The sequence below is a fragment of the Myodes glareolus genome, chromosome 9, assembly GCF_982192425.1.
Source record: "Myodes glareolus chromosome 9, mMyoGla1.1, whole genome shotgun sequence".
Taxonomy (NCBI): Eukaryota; Metazoa; Chordata; class Mammalia; order Rodentia; family Cricetidae; genus Myodes; species Myodes glareolus.
In genome coordinates, this window is record NC_142034.1 from 28,720,843 (window position 1) to 28,743,240 (window position 22,398).

At 38.8% G+C, this 22,398-nt stretch overlaps 1 protein-coding gene across 13 annotated transcripts in view; it reads right to left on the minus strand.

The window, feature by feature from the left end:
* The window catches only part of Mbtd1 (mbt domain containing 1), a 68,748-nt gene that overhangs the window by 4,975 nt on the left and 41,375 nt on the right, over positions 1-22,398 (minus strand). For 11 of the 13 annotated variants that reach the window (XM_087910099.1, XM_087910097.1, XM_087910098.1 and 8 more), the window contains 10 exons: positions 18,391-18,525; positions 17,805-17,893; positions 17,104-17,338; positions 15,583-15,638; positions 14,558-14,662; positions 11,478-11,625; positions 9,380-9,462; positions 8,503-8,737; positions 7,958-8,035; positions 2,271-2,462 (listed from right to left, as the gene is read on the minus strand). In XM_087910099.1, the coding sequence (XP_087766225.1) occupies positions 2,271-2,462; positions 7,958-8,035; positions 8,503-8,737; positions 9,380-9,462; positions 11,478-11,625; positions 14,558-14,662; positions 15,583-15,638; positions 17,104-17,338; positions 17,805-17,893; positions 18,391-18,525 (1,356 nt within the window). The remainder of the gene's footprint in view (positions 1-2,270; positions 2,463-7,957; positions 8,036-8,502; positions 8,738-9,379; positions 9,463-11,477; positions 11,626-14,557; positions 14,663-15,582; positions 15,639-17,103; positions 17,339-17,804; positions 17,894-18,390; positions 18,526-22,398) is intronic. The other 2 variants (XM_087910108.1, XM_087910107.1) reach the window with 1 other exon arrangement.

Sequence of the window (22,398 nt, forward strand, 5' to 3'; positions counted from 1 at the left end):
CGATGTTGAAAATTTAATAGTCCAAAGACAAAAAAGTGAATATATTGTGTATAGTAAGAGTAAAAGAAACAACACACTGTTGAAAGGCAAAGCATGTGCAACTGTATAGTTCTTCCTTTGCTTAATAAAAATATGTTCTAATGAACGTTAGCAAATATGCAATAGCTATATTTCAGATCTAACCAACATGCAGTAAGTATTACGGACATTTTAGTACTATCACAAGGATAAACACTGAAACAACCCACATTTCATTAAAGGTGCAGTACCCACAATAAAAGGTTGAATGTTATCTTGTTATACGATGATTAGATGGCTAAATGAATGGAAATCACCATGCTTCAAGATCAAAGATGTTTCACTCAAACGATGTGTTTTTATGTAAGAAAGATAAAGCTGAGGTTCTAAAGCACACCCTAAAGCTGTATGCATTTATACTCAAAACAGGTATCTGGAGTAGAATCATGCTAAAATATGGAAATGATGCACTTTAAAATCACTGAAGATAAAGGTGAAACATTCAGTCAGATATGGAATGTTTTAAATGCAAACTTTCACTTTTCATGAAATCTAAAATAAAGCCCGCCTGGTATCATCCTTTCTTCCTAGCCTTTATTCTCAACTAATGATGGATGATCTAGTGGCTCAATGTCACATTCTACACCAAAGTGATTTCTAAACCATGCTTTTAAAAGGAATTCATTTTAGTCACACTAATCACGAACATTTCACAAGAGAAATGGAAGTGACATTTCAAAAGCGAATAATCATAAATTCTCTCAACAGCCAACCCAACGATGGCTCTCAAACATGAAGGCAACAGTACAGTTTCTATAGTGTTTCACGGAGCAGATTACACCACAGCCCATCAGACACAGCCCAGAGCTCAGAAGACAGACACTAAAGGAATGAGGAAGTCAGAAGCCACAAGGTTTTTCTTGTAGCATCTCACAAGTCAAGTTCAGCTTGTGAATCAGAGCCTCTATCAAAACATGACATACTCTTCCAAAATTATTCTGTTTAAAATACTATTTCATAAATAGCACATATGAAAAGAGAAAAGTTAGTTCTTGAAGGGTGATACATTAAAAGAATAGCCAACATGTTGGCATTTGTTGAGAAAGGGTCTCTCAGGAGGCTGCCTGGAATTCCCATCTTCCTTCTGGGTTTACAGGTCTTAACGTCATGCCTGGCCACAGCAGACAAAATCTGAAATTTGTAATCCAAATCTGCTCTTCATGTAAAACAGAGCATGGACATTTCCCTTGACCAAGGCTACCACAGTGATCATCAGAAAAACTGACTGGTGGAAAACTGGCCACACACACTGTCAGAGCTGTGAGAGCTAAGGAGTACATCTTAGACAGAAGTGAAATAATGGCTAATAATGCCAGGCACAAACATTCTGGCAAACAGAAGAGAAGGGAACAAGGTACTAAGTTCCATGTAGACCTTCTAACTACAAAGCCATTTAGGAAATGCTGATCAGCTAAAGCAAGTCAGTTGAAAAGCAATCCTTAAGTTGTGGAAGGATACATGCTAATCAAACATACATTCTGGTTTTGAAGCTCCAAGATCTTTAATCTAAAGAAAGCTTTGGTTTTAGCAATTACAAGGGGTAAAACAACCTTGAACAGTCTTCCTTGGCTCTACAACCCTGGTCTAACCAACTAAATACCAAAAAAGATCACTCACTTAATCACTGTGCACACAGAAACATGGAATTATGGAAATAAATTTCAATCTAATTCAATATCATGATATACAGTTAATGTGTTTCAAGTCTGTGATGATGCTCAGCTAGGATTTACTACCAAAACTAAAACTACTTGAACTCAACACACATTTTCTAAGAATGAACACTAAGAAATGTTATGAAAAATGTCTCACTTTTTGGTCTGATTAATTAGATGAGTTCTTCAGGATGTCTCTCTCCCCCAAGTTAAGTCACATGGATGTCTACAATGTAATATTAGCCACTTTAATTAAAGAATGAAATATCACGAGTTGCCTCATAATTCCTAAAATGATAGCTTTCACAAGATGTAAGGACATCAAAAACTCCTTTTCCTGATGACTCATCTTAGTGAAATGCCTACCAGTGAAAATGGATATTTTAGTTAAAAAAAAAAAACAAAGAGGAAAAGAAAAAAAAAAAAAGAAAAGCTTTGATGAGTCAGCACTGCCACGCCAGACCATGCTTTGTCTCCCACCACCCTGCCCAGCACCTGACCCTCTGTAGTACCTGTGGTGCTGCCGTGACTAGTTACCTGTTTTGAGGCTGGGCCTGAACTCTCGGCTAGTGCTGGGAGGTGGGAAGGCCTCCAGGGCTGTCTGTGCTGGCAGGGTTCGATATGGAGGAGGAGTCAACTCTTCGTCCCCAGAGAAACTCCTCCGCACCCCGCCTGTCATGGGCAGGCTCGACAAACTGACAGGCTTCTTCCCAACTGGCATCTTCCTCTCTAAACATCAAGTCAGACTGAAGTAAGCTTTGACTTAGGTGTGTGATAAGAAAAGTGCATCGTATTACTAGGGAGGCTGGGTTGTACAGGACACTGCAGTCAGCTGATTGTAGAAGGCTTAACTTATGCATATATGCATGTGCGTGCATATGTGTCCATGCACAGCAATGCACATGCTGGGGGCAGGTTGGTTCCAATCTCTCTGGTTTGATAATCCTGGTCTTGACGCTCAAGCTTAAAATGACTAAAGAAGGCAAAACAAACTATAGAGTAGTTAGTGAGGACAACTGCTAGGTGAATTTCACTCAAGAAAATGGAATACTGGGTGAAAAGCCAATAAAGAAGAGGGTCTTTATTTACTTTCTTGTAGTAGTGCTGGAGACCAGCAGGCTCTCATGCACGCTGGGCAAATGCTACAGTGATCTACACACTGATCCCAAGAGAAAGTTTCTGAGCATAACTTTTTTTGTTTTTGTTTTTTTTTTCCGAGACAGGGTTTCTCTGTGGCTTTGGAGCCTGTCCTGGAACTAGCTCTTGTAGACCAGGCTGGCCTTGAACTCAGAGATCTGCCTGTATATGCCTCCCGAGTGCTGGGATTAAAAGCGTGCGCCACCACTGCCTGGCCTGAGCGTAACTTTTAAGGCAGCATTTCCCTGGTGACAGAAGTCCAATTAAGGCCCTTTGGGGGAGAAATCAAACAAAAATAGCTTCGTAAGTCTCGACTGGATGGCACAATTACATTGCTATATAGTGTGCTCCCCTAAGTTTTTGTCAGCAGTGCATTCAGACAGCATTTGTAATTCTGACCCAGAAAAGTACTTCTAAAACTCAAAGCTTATTACATATTGCTTACAAATATTTAATCTAACATATTTGGACAGGATCTCAGACAGCCCAGGCTGGTTTTGAACTTACTATGTAGACATGGCTGAACGTCAACTTCCTGCCTCCATCTCCCAAGTGTTGGAATCACAAGTGTGCAGCACTGCGCTCAGCTTTCTTAATTAATTTGTTTCAAGGCGAGGTCTCACATAGACTGTGCTGTCCTTAAACTAATTAGGTAGCTAAAAAAAACCTTGAGGTTCTGATCTTCCTGTTTTTGCCTCCTATGTGCTAGACCTAAAGGCCTATACCATTTTTAGTTACAGGTTCATAAGTAAACATAAACATTCTAGACTCACAAAATGTTTCTACCAAACTAAAATATGCTTTAAACTTTGCAAACATTGAATCACTAGGCATGGTGCAATAAGGGTGAAAACTGAAAGATATTCATATTTTTATAAATGTACAATTTATCTGTTTTCCTCCTATGTGTATAATGACCCAGTAGCCAGCTAAACTTTAGATAATCAGAATGAAATGCATAATTTTAAGTCAGCAGCATTCCCATAAAAAAATTAATCTGAAAGTGAAGTGAGTTCACACTCAGCTCTCCATACCAGAACACTGTCATGTGCAGTGACTATCTGATTTTTTTTCTAACACATTCTGAGTAAAACACCAGACAAAACCACCAAGTTCTACACACAATACCTCATGAAAACAGGGAGATTTAAACTGCTCCAGATTACTATGGTTTGAGAAAAAGTTCTTTGAGTCTGAACAGCTTATAAGACCCTCCTGGTAAAACTGCACTCTTATTTTCCAAAGGGCTAGTTAACAACTCTCCCTATGTAACACAATTATAGCACAAACCAGGCTCACTGTTCACAATTCCAGACAATGAAGACAATCAACTATCCTGGTGGACAATAAAGACTACCACAGCCACTTTAGTACAGAAGAGCACCAAGCACCAAGAAACAACAGAGTCAGAACATAACAATCCACCAGTGAACTAAAGACAGACACCAGGTTCTGAAGCTCATCTGCTATGGATAAGTCTGCCTGCAGTGAATAACCTAGATTTTCATTTGTATTTACATGTATGTGTGTGTCAGTATGCACATACATGTAGGTGCCATCAGAGGCAAGAGGCTGTTGCCTCTTGCTAAAGTTCCACACAGTAACGAACCAACCAATGTGGATGGTCAATTCTAACTTGGGTCCTCCTCCAGAGCAGCAAGTGCTCTCTCCAGCTCCCAAACAAATTAAGATCCCCCCCACCCCCCAAGACACAGTTTCTCTGTGTAGCCTTGGTTCTCCAGGAACTTGCTTTATAGATGAGGCTTGTCTCAAACTTATCTGCTTGCCTCTACCTCATGAGTGCATTAAAGGCTCTGGGATTAAAGGTGTGTGCTATCACTGCCCAGCAACAACTTGGTCCTGCTGTTTTGTCTTCTAGCACTTACATAAGTATGTGCCACGTTGCTTTTTATGTAGGTTCAGGGAACCAAATTCTGGCCTTCATGATTGTGTTGTAAGTACATTACCAACTGAACTAGCCATCCAGCACCACTCTGCTTCCCAATCTACCTTTGGGACACGGTATCATTCTGTAATTTAGGTTAATTTAGAACTCACTATGCAGTCCACGCTGGCCTTGAATTTGCAGCAATCCCCCTGTCTCTGCCCCCCCTCTCCCTACTGGAATTACGAGCCTAAGATACCACACCTAGCCTTGGGGAAAATATTTCTAATAAAAGTTTGCATAATAGGGGAAAAATAAAAATTCTGCCAGCAGTGGTGGTTAGTGTCTTTAATTGAAGCACGCACTCTGGAGGCAGAGATAGGTGGATCTCTGAACTCCTGGCTAGTCTGGTTTACAGAGTAGTTCTAGGACAGTCAGGGATATACAGAGAAACTCTGGCTCAATTCATCCACTCAAAAAAATTCCTATGGAATAGGAAGCAAATAGTACTTTTATAAAACGATTGCTTACTATATTTCTTCAATTCCAACTAAAAAAAGCATTTTTCTAAGATTTTGGCAATAAAACCATACTCACTTGATGATACACTTATTATCTTTACTTGGTCCACTTACTGCAACATTTGTATTTTGCTTCAGAAAACACTCCAGAGTTTGCAGAGTGTTAGATAGTTACATTCCACAATATTTATTTATATTTTTCTGAAATGGGAAAAAATTCTCAATTCCAAAACAAAACATATCTGATTCCAAGGGTTTCTAATAAGGAATCATCACTTATTTTACTTTCTATATCTAAATAACTGTAAGGCACTAGTCATGATATCATAGTATTAAGAACAAAATGTCAGAGCTAAGGGGTATGTTCCATCTATAGCTAAAGTTAATCTCTAATTCAGAAACCTGAGAATGTTAAATAGCACTATAATTTGGATAACTAATATTCTTACTTTGTCAATTCACTCATTTCAAAGATTTAAACATTTAAGCCAGAAACAAACCTTGCAAGGATCATAAAGAGGCAAGAAAACTGTGCATATAATGCTTAATAGTTAGTAAAAAGAATTGTTTCCTTAAAAAAAAAGATTTAATATACACTTATGTGCACGTGAGTGTGTGTGTGTGTGTGTGTGTGTGTGTGTATAAACTCCATGTGTGACCTCTGATTCAGAAAAGAACCAGGATCCCTTGGAATTCGAGTTATAAGCATTGTGAACTGCCTGATGTAGGTCCTGGGGCATGAACCTGGTCATCTGCAAGGGCAGCAAGTACTGCTAATGACTGAGCCCAAGTACTGCTAATGACTGAGCCACCTCTCTAGCTTCCTTGCTGTTCTTGAAGTCAGCCTTATTCTATAGCCCAGGCAATCCTTTCTGCCTCAGCTTCCCGAGAGCTGGGATTACAAGTATGAGTCACCATACCCAGCTAGTTTTAAAAAAGGCTTTCCATAAGTCATTGGGAACACACACACACACACACACACACACACACACACACACACACATAAATTACACACCTATACACCACATACTTATGTGTGTGTGTATTCTTCCTGCCTCCGAGAATGACCATGAACTCCTGCCTCTGCTTGTTGAGTGCTGGGATTATAGTCACTCGTCTCCACGCCTGGCTAAAACCAGTTAACTTCAGCATCTTAAAATCTTCTGAAATCATTCTCAAAATCTTGTCCAAAAAAATCATAAGACAGATTAAAAGAGTCTGTTAAATTCACTTTATAGAAAACTAAAATTCTGGGTGTGTGCGAGGTTTTGCCCACAGAGGAAAGGGCAAATGATAAGCCTGCTTTATAATGATGTCATACAAGTCATCACTAGTTGAGGGTAGATAACGATTTTTTTTTTTTTTTTTTTTTTGCTTTTTTCTCTGAGACAGAATTAACCTGTAGCTTTGAAGCCTGTCCTGAAACTCAGTCTACATGTAGACCAGGCTGGCCTTGAACTCTCCTGAGTGTTGGAATATAAGATGCGTGCCACCAACACCTGGCATAGATAATGTTTTATGATGGGAGGAAACTTCATTTTCTTTTTTGAGAAAGGGTTTCTCTGCAAAGGGTTGGCTATCCTGGAACTTGATCTCTAGACGAGGCTGATCTTGAATTCTGCCTCCCGAGTGCTAGGATTAAAGGAGTGCGCCACCACCACCCGACGTGGAAACTTGCTTTTCAAAGCACCAGCATAGTAATTAGGTTTGTCACTTTAAAACGTTATAAATAACTGTTAATCAGGAAGAACAGAGAATATTTGATTAATCTGTAGGCATACTTTACTATAAAAAGTATCTTAAACATTTTTTTTTTAAACTTTAGAATAAGATATTCTATAACAAGCTTCATGAACAGAAAAACTCGTGCTTTTCTATGGTAGTTGAAAAACGTTTTATGTTATTGTAGCTAATAATGACAACCACAATTTATTGTAAGAAAAAAATACATTACAGGAAGCATTTTTGTTAGATAGATATCAACTTAGATTAGATGCTTTCCCCCTTATTTTGATGTGTGTCTGTGACATGTGATATAACCATGTACGAGGGAGTCTGTTCTTCCTGTGGAGGTTTATCACTTTGCACCTCAGTGGTTTTTTTCCAGACAGGGTTTCTTTGTTTAGATCTGGTTGTCCTGGAACCTGCTCTATAGTCCAGGCTAGCCTCAAATTCAAAAGAGATCGGCCTGGTTTCTGCCTGAGTGCTAGGAAAAAAGGTGTGTGCCACCACCTCAGGTTCTCACCTCTGCATTGTACCCACCGAGCTGTCTCCCCAGCCCTTCAATGCTGATTTCTCAGGATTATCATTCGAGACAGAGCATACATTGTAGGAATGATGGCTATTATAAGCATCAAGCAGTATTTTTTTTGTTTCAATAAAAAACGTTTAAAAAAAGTGATTAACCTTGAGTAGGTCTATAATTATTTCAAGAATCACTCTCAGGCTCTATTCTTTATCTCTGTGCTTTAAACACACAGATAAAGAATATCATTTCTCCTGTCAATTAAAAGTGTTTCTCAGTATCAAAAAGGTTTGCCTTTTATGTTATACTGCACCTTTAAGCATAATACATAAGGAACAAGCATCAGTTCTCACAGGGATGTAATTTTCTGTGCAAGAATACTGTGACCTCAACAGCTTCACAACTAGAAAACATATACAAACACATCGTGACCCACTTTTTTTATGTCCTTTGTATTGCTGGGACTTAGCCTTTTTCTTCTGTTTTGAAGAGGCTGACTGGCTTTCTCTTGATGCTGAAAAATAAAAGGGAAGAATTGGTAATGGAGAAAGGCTTACGATTCTAGACACAAATTGGACGAATTATCTTTATGAAGATCATTATGCTTTCAGAAGTACACACTGCTTTTAGAGGACATATTTGTCTAACAAAATCATTCCCCTCACCATAGACAGACTCTACTATTTACTCAACAACATTTATAAATGATACATTTTTAACCTGTAATGTTCAACTTGACAACAGTGTAGTTTAACTTGGTGACTTGAGGTTTTCTCTATTTACTATAAAACTGATACTAGCTTCATATTGCCATGACATTCATGGTCTAATTCTGTGATATTGTTGAGTAACCTACCTGGCAACTCATCAGACATCGATATATTCTTGTCCTGTGAGCTACAAGATAATTTACATGAGAGAGCTCTCTGGAGAATTAGCTTGCTTTTGTAAAAAGACATATTTTCTGTATTAGCAACTTACACTGTGATGCTGGAGGCTGTAGTTGATATCCAGTTAATTGACACCACCCTACAGGATAGAGGTCAGGGGACTCACAGTCTACCCACTGATCATACTCTTCTTCCCATCCATCAAAATGTATCCTCAAGAGACGGTGAATAATTCGAGTAACTGTAGCTACACATATTAAACGTGGCTCCATGAGATCTACAGCTTCTAATTTCATTCCTACACGAAATCCGTGATTTGGAACATCCTGACATAGAGAAACAAAGTATGAACAACATTGCTCAGGAAAGTGCAGTTGGCTACCACCCAGGACAGCAAATGATCCATCTAAAACCATTTCCCAAAGTTTACAGCTTTAGTTATGTCACCATATTGCAACAGGGACACATTTAACTAGTCAGAAAAAATATTCATTTTCATTTCCCTCTGGTTAAAGATCAAATAGCTTAGGGCTGACAAAAATGGTTCAGTGTGCAAAGTGCAAGTCTGGTGATCGGAATTGAACCCAGAATCCATGTAAAGGTAGAAGGAGATCTGACTCTACAAGTTTGCTCTTTGACCTCTACATGTAAGTCCTGGCACAAAGAATCTCCCTATGCTAATTAAAATAAAAAAAATTATAAACATGCTTTTTTTCCTGAAAGAAAACACTTATATAATGTTTTCTTAATTTTCATTAAGAAATTCTTTTTCTTTCTGGTTGACACAGGGTTTTTGTGCCCGCCCTGGAACTCTCTCTGTAGACCACGCTGGCCTCTGAGTGCTGGGATTAAAGACGTGTGCCACCACTGCCTGGCTTTCATTAAGAAATTCTAATATAAGACAAAGAACTTTGGCTCAAGAATTCCTTCCATTCTTATGTCATAATCATGCCACAATTCAAATTTACCTTATTAAATAGTTTTACTGGTGCTGCAATGGAGCCGGTTTCCCTGAGGTAGTCAAACCATTTAAAAGGAAGTTTTGTGTAACCTAAAAAATACAACTGGTTTAGGTTAACAGTTCATTTAAAATTTAGCATCATTTTAAAATGCAGATAATAACTTACTTAGTACATGAAATCTCAGAATTTAGATGATATGATAATTTCTTTTTATTCTGTCTTAAAAATTATACTTTTGAGATTGCAGTCCCAAATAGCTCAGGCTAGCCTCAAACATGTTATGTAGTTGGTGCGGGAAAATTATCTGTATTCTGTCAATCATGTATTTTAATAAAACGCTGATTGGCCAGGCAGGAAGTATAGGCGGGTCAACCAGACAGGAAGTAGAGGCAGAGTAATGAGAATAGGATAAGGCTAGGGAGGAGAGAAGTTCCTCAGCCACTCCTGCGCAGATCACTGAAGAGACAGCATGTAACTTGCCCAGCTGAGAAAGGTACGGAGCCATTATGGCTAACATAGATGAGAATAATGGGTTAATATAAGTTATAAGAGTTAACAAGAAGCCTGACCTAATGGGCCAATCAGTTTATAACCTGATGTAGACTCCGTGTGATTTTCCTTGGGACTTGTTGGGGTACTGGGCGGGACAGAAACCCCAACAAGCTGGCCCTCATGTTACATGTAGTAGAAGGTTAACCTTATACTCTTTGCTTCTCCATTTCCAAATATCGGATTGAGGGTTTGTACACTTCACTTAGTGATACAAAGAACTCCTACCTCATGCTCTAAGATTACTGAGCATACTGGCTCCATAGTATGAGTTGTCCTCCTTTGCAGTCACATGTGTATACTTCCTTACCCTCATGCAGAAAAGATTCTTTACTACAAGGACAGACTTTTGCCCTTTTTACCCCTTGGTGGCACTGGAGATCTAGTCCAGGGCCTAAGCATACTGGACAAGGTGCTCCTACCACCAAAAACTACAACCCTTTCCTGAAATACTAGGCTTGACAACAGTCTAACATTTCACACTCTGAATTATTTCTTTTTTGTGAAGGAAATTAAACTGTCTGAGATAATGTCAACAAATTTTTGCCTTAACTCCACGTAGAGAAAAAAGCCAAAGGTACTGAAGCTACAAAGTCTGGTTAAATGAGAGTTGCTACTCTCTTCTGAGATAGACAGCTCGGCGTGCTCATTCACACCTTTAATTCCAGCATTCTGGAGGCAGAGGCAGGAGAATGTCTGTGGTTTATATAGTGAGCTCCAGACCAGCTAAGAATGCAGGGACCATGTCCCAACAAAACAAAAATAGAAGTCACGTGACAATCTAAAGAGAGCGCCCTTATTTCTACGAAGGCTAAGCATTCATTTAAAAAGTGCTCATGTGGGAGCTGGAGAGATGGCTGAGCAGGTCAGACAAGGGCTGCTCTCCCAGAAGACTAGGCTCAGTTCCTAGCACCCACAGGTCCTGTCTGTAACTACAGTTCCAGGGGATCTGATGCCCTCTTCTTTCCTCCTCAGGTACCTGGCACACAGCACCCAAGTGGTGCACACATGCAGGCAAAACACCCATACATATAAAATAATAAAAAATATTTTTAAAAAGGCTATGGTACTGTAACATATTAAGATCACTATGTTAGAGGGTTTGTAAATATTGATAACACATTGTAATATGAGCAGGTTCAGAACAAATACTGCAATTTATTAAAATGAGCTAAAATACAAAGTTTGTGTTTTATTTTAATTAACGTATTAACCAACCTTGAGCAGGGTCTTGTGTAGTCCTGGCTAGTCTGGACTCACTATATAAACTCACTATATACATAAACTATATAAATGTAGAGCAGGCAGGTCTCCAACTTGTGGGTGATCCTCCTGTCTTTGCTCCCAAGTGCTGGGATGTCAGACATGTACCACCATGCATAACTTCAGAGTGTCCCAAAGCTCTTGCATGTTTTAAGAATATCTATACACACCCACATATATTGTGTATAAATACAAACACAAAAAGAAAATTAGGTCTGTGTTAAATGGAAGCAGGTACCACACAGAAACAAAGCAAGACAAAAAAATGAGTGCTTATACTGGGATGAAGTACCTCTGGGTGGAGTCAGTTCTATCATATTAATTTCACAGAAACCCACAGGGAAAATAGAAGGAGAGGTTGCATGATAACAGAACCAGTCAGATCCGTCTGCTGCTTCTGAGCCATCGATCCCAATCATCAGGAACCCATCAGCCAGCACCTTTGAAATCAAGAGAATCCCAAGTACTTAAACATGAAAATTACTATTACAAAAAAAAATGGTATTTTAAATATTCTGAAAGGAAAATTTATTACTAAAAACCACTTTCTTATTGGATGTTAAATAGATATAAATAGTAAGAAACTGATGGCTAATGTGTACCAGATACAAAAACCATACAGAAGGGGTTTCAGAAAAGCAAGTTTACCACAGAGATGATTTCAGATGCTTGAAAAACCAATGTCTTTGACTAATAATGAATTGAAATACTCTTTTCATAATTAGATCATCTAGTGTCCAGTGTGTGAAATGTTTGGTTACCAAGTCTAATGATCAGAGTTCAATCCCCAGGACCCACATGGTGGGAGAAGAGATTCAACTTCCTCAAGTTGCCTCTGATCTCTACACAGCACCCCCAACCCCCAAGCTAGGCAATAGTGGCAAATGCCTTTTTAATTCTAGCTCTCCGGAGGCAGATCTCTGTGACTTCTAGGCTAGCCTGGTCTTCAGAGTGAGCACCAGGATAGCTAAAGCTACAGAGGAGCCCTATCTTAAAAAACAACATCATCTCCCCACCACCAAGCCAACAAACAAACAAAACCCACCCCAAACCAACAATAATACTCTCCACAAACACCATCTAGTGTTAAGTGTCGTGTTTTCAGTTCTAACATGATAAAGCTTTCCTTCTCTTCTGACTTTGTATAGAGAATACCCCTGCTAAACCTCTATCTTCTTCAAATTGCCTTCTTTTACCACACTCTTCTACAACATTAAAACTGTTAACTACACTTTATTCAGACTGCTGTTAATAAACAGCATGTCTGCCACCTGATAGCAGACCTTGAACGTGAGATGCTTTCATTCCAACTTCTCAAGTCTGGACTAATTATAGGGTTGTAGCACCTCATCTAGCTCCTCCCACATTAAAAAAAAGGATTTCATTCATTCATTCATTCATTCATTCATTCATTCAGTCTACAGTGTTCTGCCTGCATGTATTCCTGCATGCCAGAAGAGGGCACTATACATCATTAGAAATGGTTGTGAGCCACCATGTGGTTGCTGAGCATTGAACTCAGGACCTCTGCAAGAGCAGCCAGTGCATTTTTTTAAAACACATCGAACTTCTACATCTTGCTCAACTATGACAAGAAGACCTTGTCCAAACACATCACGTTTTATAGTCTAACATTTCCTAATTTCCATCATTAAATACATTTTATATCCTGCATAACCACCACAGGTTCAAACACAAAAGGCACAAGGTTACTGCGGTGAATTCAGCAGGCTGCACTCTGAGACCTAGGTAAGGGTACATACTATGCAATCTGCTGCTCTTCCATTTCCATCATTAGCTAGACTGTAAAATTCACTGACAACCCTTTTCCCAACTCAGTGGTCTACTTTCCACAGAACTTACCACTTCAAATGTAACTCTTATTTATTAGTGAGAAAAGGTCTCACAATGCACCTCTGGCTGGCCTATGTCTCTGAACGCTGGTCTATTGATTAATATTCACGCCTCCATTATTCCTTCTATAACTCTTTTGGTCGTTACCTTTTTACGTCCAACCTATACAGTTCTGATTTTAGCTCTTTGCTTTGTTTCGATGACCTCAGACACTATCAACTTCACAACCAACAGGAGTCTGCTTCCCTTCCAGAGTGTGAGTATTCTATTTCTACTCGGAAAGTGTTCTTGCAAGTTAGTTTTGCCTCAAGCTGACAGCTCCTTCCTTTAGTCCTTCCGAAGTAATTAATCACTTAGTTTACAACTCTTATCTCAAACATTTTACTCACTTTTTCTTAAAAAAAATCTTAATGTAGTTATTACAGTTTTAAAAAATGTTATGTATATGGATGTTTTTGCCTGTATGTATACCTGTGCAGCATGTGTGTCCTTGATGTTCATGCAGGCCAGAAAATAGCATCAGATGGCCTGGAACTAGAATTATAGATGATCATGAGTCAACATATGGATGCTGGGAACCAAACTTAGGTCCTTTTGCAAGAGCAAACTAACCCTGATTCTCGCCCGACCATGGACCTGCCCTGTTGTCATCTTTTCGTTTGTACAGGAACCTCAATTGAGGACCTGCCTCTATCAGATTGGCCTGTGGGCATGTCAATAGGACATTTTCTTGATTGTTAAATGGTGCAGCAAGGCTCAGCACACAGTGGGTGGTACTATCCCTAGGCAGGGAGATCCCACCAAGTTTAAGAAAAGTAGCTGATGGTTAGGCCATGGAAGCACACACTTTTAAGCTTATGCTCAGGAGGTAGAGGTAGGTGGATCTCTGAGTTCCAGGACAGCCTGGTCTACAGAATAGCCAAGGCTAGACAATAAGACCCTGTCACCAATTAATAAAAAAAAGCTGAGCAAGCCAGTGATCAGAATTGTTCTGTGGTCTCTGTTTAACAAAGTTCCTGCCTTGTTTTCTTTAAATGATGGGCTACAGAGTAAGCTAAAGAAACTCTTTCTTCCTCATCTTATATTATGTATACTGTTATAATGGAAGCTTCCCGAAATATCCTAGTTCACACCTGAATTTGAGACTATTTTGTACCTCATTCTTCAGCATGTATCAAATTAACATATATTTGGATTGTTCTATTAGACAACAAGCATATCCATCACATTAGTATGTAATTTTGAATCTGTCTGTAGGTGTCTAACGTGAACAAGTATTTCATAAACCTATGTGTCATGGGTTGCATTGAAGTTCTGGGTGAAAAGGGGTTGAGAAGTCCTGATCTTGACCAAAACACATTAACAATTAAAACAGATCTGACAATAGATTTCAAAATTTATTTAAAAAGTTTTAGTAGCTTTTTTCCCAATAAAGACACAGACATACTTAGGTTCCCTTCTGTTCTTAAACCTGGTTCTTCAGATTGAACTTCTTCAATTTAGAATACATTCTCTTACCTTTCTAATGGTTGCAACACATATTGTCGAAAGATTTAATGGGTCTATAGCTTCCAATTTCATTCCTTCTTTGAACCATTCTCCACTCTGGTCTACTTCTTTTACCTGGAGAAAGCATATACATTATACATGTCCTTTAGTATTTTTTTAAATTCTAAAATTTTTTAAATTCAGTGTGTGTGTGTTTGTGTGTGTGTGCAGGTGCCATAAGTATGTGTAGGTCAGAGGAGAACTTTTTGGGAGTCAGTTCTTCCTTCCCACCCTGTTGAGGTGTAGGGTCTCTCTCTTGTGTCTCCTGCACTGTGTACTGTAGGCTGTATGAGCTGTAAGCTTCCAGGCAATTCTCCTATCTGTACTTCTCATTTTGCTGTAGGAGTGTTTGCACTACACATGCGCTCTCTGGTAACTGCACCAGGCCTTTCACAAATGTTCAGAGCATCAGCATGTGCAATGGTACCCAAACCCGCTAAGGTATCTTTTCCTGGTCCATAACCCACCCGCACTCCCTCTCCCCTGCAGGGTCTTTCTCTGTAGCACAGGCTGGCCTAAAAAAACTTGTGGTAATCCTTCTCCTTCAGCCTCCTAAATGTTTCCATTTTAATAATGAAAATATTTCTGGCCGGGTAAAGGTGGAGCATGAATTTAATAGCAGTACTTGGGAGGCAGAGGTAGATGGCTAAAGGCCAGCCTGGTCTACAAAGTGAGTTTCAGGAAACCAGGTACAGAAACCCTGTCTTGAAACACATATAACACACACGAAAAAACAAACAAACAAACAAACAAACAAACAAACAAAACCTAAAACCAAACCACCAATCCTATCTACCTAATGTTATAACTCCCTTTATTTAGGTAAGATAAAGAACTTATACATGTACACATAATTTAGGAATGAGTATAATAATGATTTGTGACATCTAAGGATTATAGATTTTAGTGAGCATATGTGATAATCACAACTTTAGGAAAAACTCCACAACCCTCTTTCAAACTAATATATGAGGGATCTTATAGAAACTTCTTACCTTAGCAAATAAATGTGGTGGTGTATCAAAATGTCCATCCTGTTTCTTTGTAATATCTACAAGGAAAAGTTACATACTAATCTGTCAGCATTTTTGAGAAGACAAAAAAAAAAAAAGCTTCATTGAAGGGTTCAAACTTACAAGGCATGTAATACTCTAATCTAAAACATGGCAAAAAACAAAAACATGTCTTCTACATTTATGATGGCGAATAATATTAATAGCTTTTTCTGTCTTCAGAGCACATGAAAATATGCTATCAAATTTCAGTTAATTACGATGGTGGTAATTCTGAGAACATCAGAAGCTTTTTTTCCCTTTTGGTGTTGTGCTAGTGATTGAACAGAGAGCCTCACATATGCCAAATACTCTCAATACTGAACTAACTCCCCAGCTCTTTTCACTTTTTATTTTGATGCAGCAGGCTCACTAAGCTGCTGAGGGTGTCCTTGAACTGGTGATGATCATGCCTGACCATTCTGCACAGCCTGCACCAGTCAGTAGGCCTGTCTAGAAGAATGTTTTTGTGTGTTTAGTCAGGTCTAGTTAAATTTAATCTTGCCATCTAGATGATAAGTAAGTGTAAAGGAAATCCCTTCCCATCTTTCAAATGTCTGGATAATGAGACAACTGTGAGGAAAAAAAAGATTTTAAAAGAATTTATTTTGGTGCTAGAAATCAAACCCTCATGTATAAAAAGTACATCATTTTAAATGGGGAGGAAGAGGAAGGAACACATGGAATTATATCGGGGACCAGCCTTGACAAAAATACCTCTTGCCAGGTTAGAAGTGTGGGAATTTAGGAATATAGGTGTGGGGATTTAGGGATATAGTAAAGAATATAAAGACACAAGTGAAAATAAAATGGAGAAACGCAAAATAGTATCGGAAGAGAATTCCAATGAGTACTGAAATTTGCTCACATTTAATTTCCAATTTCTTTAAATACCCTCGACTCCAAAAGGTAGGAGTAAGACAAAAAAATTGCATTAACATGATACAAGGAAATGAACAGACCAATTGAAGGTTGCAGGCTACAACCACAGTTAAACATTCTATTCTATTGCTAGAACAAAACAAGTCACCCAAGACCAAAACATTCTGGAGGTAAACCAGTCCCTGGGTGGAATACAAAGTTATCTCCTTAAGGGAACTGGAACTTAGTTGGATCCATAGACTTTTGTTTGAAACATATCTATTTCTCTATTCCTGAAATACAAGGCTATTAGCTATCCTGTTGACAATAACCTAGGGAAAACTTTCTGATCTACATCTAGGTGGGGCCTTTGTGAAGTAGAAGCACTATAACTTTAAAAAACTAGAGGTAAATTCCAACTTTCTGACCTTTGGTCAACGAGGACATGGGCTCCCATTTTTGGGTCCCCACAGAATCAGTATTCTAATTACAGGAGAATAGTCAAAGTAGAATGCTTTCTTTGATCTATGCTTGTAGAGAGAAACAACCAAGTAGTTTATTCAACCTCACTGATGCTTTTAAGTTTTTGTGACAGTTGCTTACCAGATCTTTTGAATCGATGGCCTATGCTTCGAGACCATCCGATATGATGGATTAAGGGGCTGTGCATGTGGCACCAGAAGTCATCCGTTCTATCTTCACTCTCTTCATACACTAACCTTAATCTTCCTCCAATTACACTTTCCACCACTGCTACTCTTGTTCGACATAAGTGTCTCTTGTCGACTACTTCTACTCTCATGCAAGGCTTGAAAGGGTACTGCATACTCTCTGAAACCTTCAAACAAAAGCAGAAAGATCCTATATGAAACTCACGACAAAGGTCTACAAGTAGTTTCAATATTGCCCTGTCAATACTGTATATATTTATGTATTTGCTTTGTTTTTTTTTTTTTTTTGACACAGTAGCCCTATCTGTACGTAGCCCTGGCTGTCTTTTACCCTGATAGTAGTGGAAGCTGACCTTGAACTCAAGAGATCCACTGGTCTCTATGTCCCAAGTGCAGTGATTAAATAAGTGCACCCACCATGCCCTGGCTCTCAGTGTTTTGGGGACTGGAGTTTCACTTTGTAGTCTAGAAGTTAAGTTTACACAAATGGCCATCTTTCTGCCTTAGTCTCCTGAGTACTAAGATTACAGTATGAGTCACCCTTTCTGAACATGCATTTTGATATTTAACAGATCAGAAATTGTAATTCCTTAAAAATCCCTCTAAGTAATTCTTTTAGGATTCTATTTTTACCTTTTGTGAGAAATCAGGAGGAAGCGTTTTGGCACCAGTGAGTCTCTTTACTAGAAAAGCTTTCCAGTTTGTGTATTTGTGCTGAACAGCTAAAAGAAAAGAACTAACTAGTTAGCAAAGAGAATGTCACAAAATAATTAAAACAAAATACAACAAAAACAAGGTTAACAAGTTTCTCTGGAAGTCATGACTATGAATTAAAGTACCGAAAAGTAGCAAGAACGGAGAAAATAAGTATATCTTGCCAACATAAAAATATTTTAATTACTATATCACATTAGGATATTATATTTAAGATTTAAGAAAGCACTAAGATATATACATTGAAAATGACAGAGGAGCTGCAGAGTTGACCCAGTGGTTTAGAGAACTTGTTGCTACTCTCATGGGGTACTGGAGTTTGAATCCCAGTACCTACAAAATGGCTCACAACTGCCTAGAACTACAGCTCTGGGGGGCTCTACTGCCCTCTGTGGGGTCAGGCATGCATGCAAGTATATATACATGCAAGCAAAATACTCATACCTATAAAATAGTGAATGTGAAGTTTAAAATAAAATAATAAAATGACAGGGAGGCTACTCACTTCTAGGAGGAACGAGAGGTTTTCCACTGGCTGCACACCAACCAACTGGATGAATATCAGACCCACATATATTGCACCAGAAGTCCAGAGAAGAATCATTTTCAAATCCTTCATATCTCAAAAGGGCATTATAACCTAAAACCAACAAATTGATCATTACATAGTAAGATAATAAAACTAAAATGATTCAACCCCTAGGGTGATGGCTGTCAAATTCTGCTTTCCCTCTGTAGCAGAACCACTTGCTGTTGTTTACAAGCAGAGGGTAGTCCCTTCCAGGGACTCTCGCCCATGCCAGGGGTTAGGATTTAGACATGGGGTGGTATGGACAATCTACACTCCTAAGTCCTGGGGCAATAATGAACCTGTTGGACTATGATCCAACTTTGAGAATCCCTTGTTAATACAAAGATAATTTTTCAGTGCATGGCCTTTCCCTTTGTATTTCAATTAATATAATTTCTCAACTCTCGGAAGGGGGAAACACCTTAGCGAAAACAAGTGGTGCGATAGTTTCATGAGAGCATGCAGTTTTCTTTTTCTTTAGAGATCGAATCTCATGTAGATGAAGCTGGCACCAAATGGACTATACAGCTGGAGACAACCTTCTGCTCTTCCCTCCACTTACCAAGTGCTAGAATGTTAAGTGTGATCAATAAGTCTGAAACAGTTCTTAAAGTTTTGTTTCTGGGATGTGTGTGTGTATGTGTGTACATGCATGTGCAGGTCAGAGGACAATCTCTGGTGTTGGTCCTTCCCTTCTGCCCCATTTGAGATAGGGTCTTTGGCTGTCTGCTACAGTAAACTAGGCAAGTTGGGCTACAAGTTTATGGCAGCTCTTCTTGCCTTTACTTCAACTTGTTGTAGAAGTAGTAGGCCCTGTTTATCTAAGGTTTACTACCAAAATAGCAGAGTGACTTAGAAGATATGTTCATATTGGCGTGCCAGCGTTGGGCAAGAATTTTCACGTAAAGTCTAAGAAAGCTTTTTTTGTGTCGTTTTGTTTTTAAAAAAGGCTTCTAAACACACAAAAAACAAGAGCCAAGTGCAGCTTCGTGGTAACAACAAGTTTTCAGATAGGCTCTGTTTGCAAGGGAGGTGCAGTAATAACTGTGTGGCTTCTTAAAAAAAAGAAAGAAAAAAAGCGGCAGCTTCCTGGTTTGCCAGCACAAAAGGCTAGAGCATTTAAATGGGTGCTGTGAGCAGACTGCTACATAGACTTTCTGTGGACCTAAAAATGGGGCAATGCACGTGGCTCTCAGAGGCAGGAAACATGCTTCTGTCACGTTGGACTGAACAGAGCAAACAGGCAGAGCAGCAGCGTTGTCTTTAGCCACGTCCACTTAGCATTAAAAAAAGGGGGGGGTTGCTTCTGGATAGAAAATAATTACAGATACGAAATAAGTACAGATTCAGATAAAAAAGACTTCTAGATGGGTCACAGTGTTGGGTCAATGTACATAGGTTTGGGACAGAGAAGAAAAAGAGTAAAGAGACAGTGAATGTAATAGAAAAGAGTACAGAAGTCACAGGCAAAAGGAGTAAAGATAATAAAATATTATTGTAGAAAAAGTAATAGAATAGGAAAAATAAGCCATGTAAAGATGGAAAATACAGAGCCTGAGTTATGTATATTATTGTGTCTTCTTTGAATTTTTTGACTGTGAAGGAGTTAAGTACAGAGAAACATTTCATTGTACGAGCTGCTAAAAGGTATCTTGATTCCAATATTTGGGTGTAAGGAATTGTTGCTTTGGAAAAGAGGTTGTTCTTTTGTTTCCACAGAACATGAGAACCTGTGGATTTCTTCCAGACTAATGTGGTCTGATGGACCAAGACCTCCTTGAAAGGTCAACATGAACACTCCCAAAAATTACTTCGCCTAACAAAAAGCAGGAAGCAGTTTGGAAAGAACTACACCTATATTCCCAAATATTGCCTATAAATGTTTGTATACATTTAAAGGGGGATATGCTACAGAGATTTGCATTCGTATGGATCTTGGTTTATTGATACAATTTAAGGTCAATTTTGTTATATTGTGGATATGTATTTCTGATCTTGATTAAGGCATTGTGCTTGTCTAGCTCATTTAAAAATGTAATGTACAGATAAGAAATATAGGTTAATAGATAGTCATCTAGTCAATAACATAACATCATGTTAGTTAGGTTTTCTAGATATGCAGAGATATATTTCAGTTACACAGATATTCTTCAATTCTTTCAGAGACCTTCAGAATATGACATTTAAAATGTTTTAATAACTTAGGCCTTTTCATGACATGAGACACATCTGCTCCTGGCATCACCATTCTACTTCAAGAGGGTAACAGGCATGGAAGAAGCTCCTTATGGAGTTTGTTAGCTGCTTGGGCTAGAAACTGCTCCTGCCTGGACTGCTTTATGTTATGCTATATGAACTAGATATGCAGGACCCACAGAGAAATGACTGCCTAAAGGTGAGACAGTACTTCAGGGTTCCTGCTTCATGAAAGAGACTGCCAGACATTGTACAGGATACAGAAGAAAGTGACTGACAAACTGCCAATATAGATGAAACTGTCTTTAAAATTTCCTGCTTCATGGGAAAGTCTGCTAGAAACTATGGGCCTGTAGGCTGAAGATGGATGCCCCAATGTTACAGAAGAACTTTGGGTGACTGCTCAGGTAGCCAGATTATCTCTGTCAATTCTAGTTTTGGAAGTTGCTTACAATGCACTTTCTGTTAATTTAGGTAACATATCCGTCTGGAGTCTTTGATGGAATCAAAGAATAAATTGTTACAATAACAGTTTTTTTTAGTTATAATAAAAGATAAAGTAGATATAAATATTGTTCACTATAATTCTTGCTTGATAACTGTTTTGCTATATGTAATTTTACTATATTAAAGTTAAAACCTACCTTTTAATTTAAATAAAAAAGGGGAAATGGCGTGGGAGGTCCTTCTGTATATGTGTGGCTTTTACTGGTTAATGAATAAAGAAACTGGCTTGACCTGATAGGGCAGAGTAGAGTTAGGCAGGGAAAACTAAACTGAATGCTGGGAGAAAGAAGGGCAGAGTCAGGGAGAAGACATGTAGCCCCATCAGAGACAGATGCTGAACTTTACCCAGTAAGCCACAGCCTTGTGGCAATACACAGATTAATGGAGATGAGTTAGTTTAGGATATGAGTTAGCCTAAATGTGCTTAAGCTATTGCCCAATCAATATTGCAAATAGTATGGTTTCTGTGTGATTATTTTGGGGCTGAGTAACTGAAAACAAAGAAGCAGCCTCCTACAACAAAGATATATGAAGTAAACAGAAAAAAAAACATATGCAAGTGACTCAAACATCTGGGACATAAAACCTGTGATGAAGCATTTAAAGAATGCTTATGTAGACAGTTGTCTCAAGGAAAAGATATGGGATTGAAGTGGATAGAAGAAAACAGAGCCTGTGACTCTTGCTTGTCAGTGATTAAATGCATGGATAAGACAAAAACAACAACAACAACAACAAAAAAACCCCCAACAACAAAAAAAAATCTGTTCAACACTTCAGAGTGAAGTTGCAAACTGTGACTCCCTTAAAGGATAAAGAGGCTACTGGTGATGCGTGAAGAGAAAAGTGTAATTAGATTTTTTTTTTGTGGGTAGGGATGTAGCTTATTGGGAGAGGTCTTGCCCAGCAGCACATAAGGCCTTGGATTCTCTCACCCCCCCAGGACACTTTGTTTGTTTTTTTTTTTTTCTGAAACAAGGTCTTTCTGTTACATAGGCCTGGCTGATCTGCAACATGCTACATAGATCAGGTTGGCCTCTAACTCAGAGATCCACCTGCCTCTGCCTCCTAAGAGCTGGGATTAAAGGTGTGGGCCCACCACATCTGGCACCAAGGCCACTTTTGGGTAACTCTGGGGAAGGTGTATAGTAAAGCAATCCTCAGAGTTATAGGGAGACAAGCAGGAGATAAGCCCACACAGCTGGCCTGACCTACTGCTTGACTTTTTTTAATGGCTAG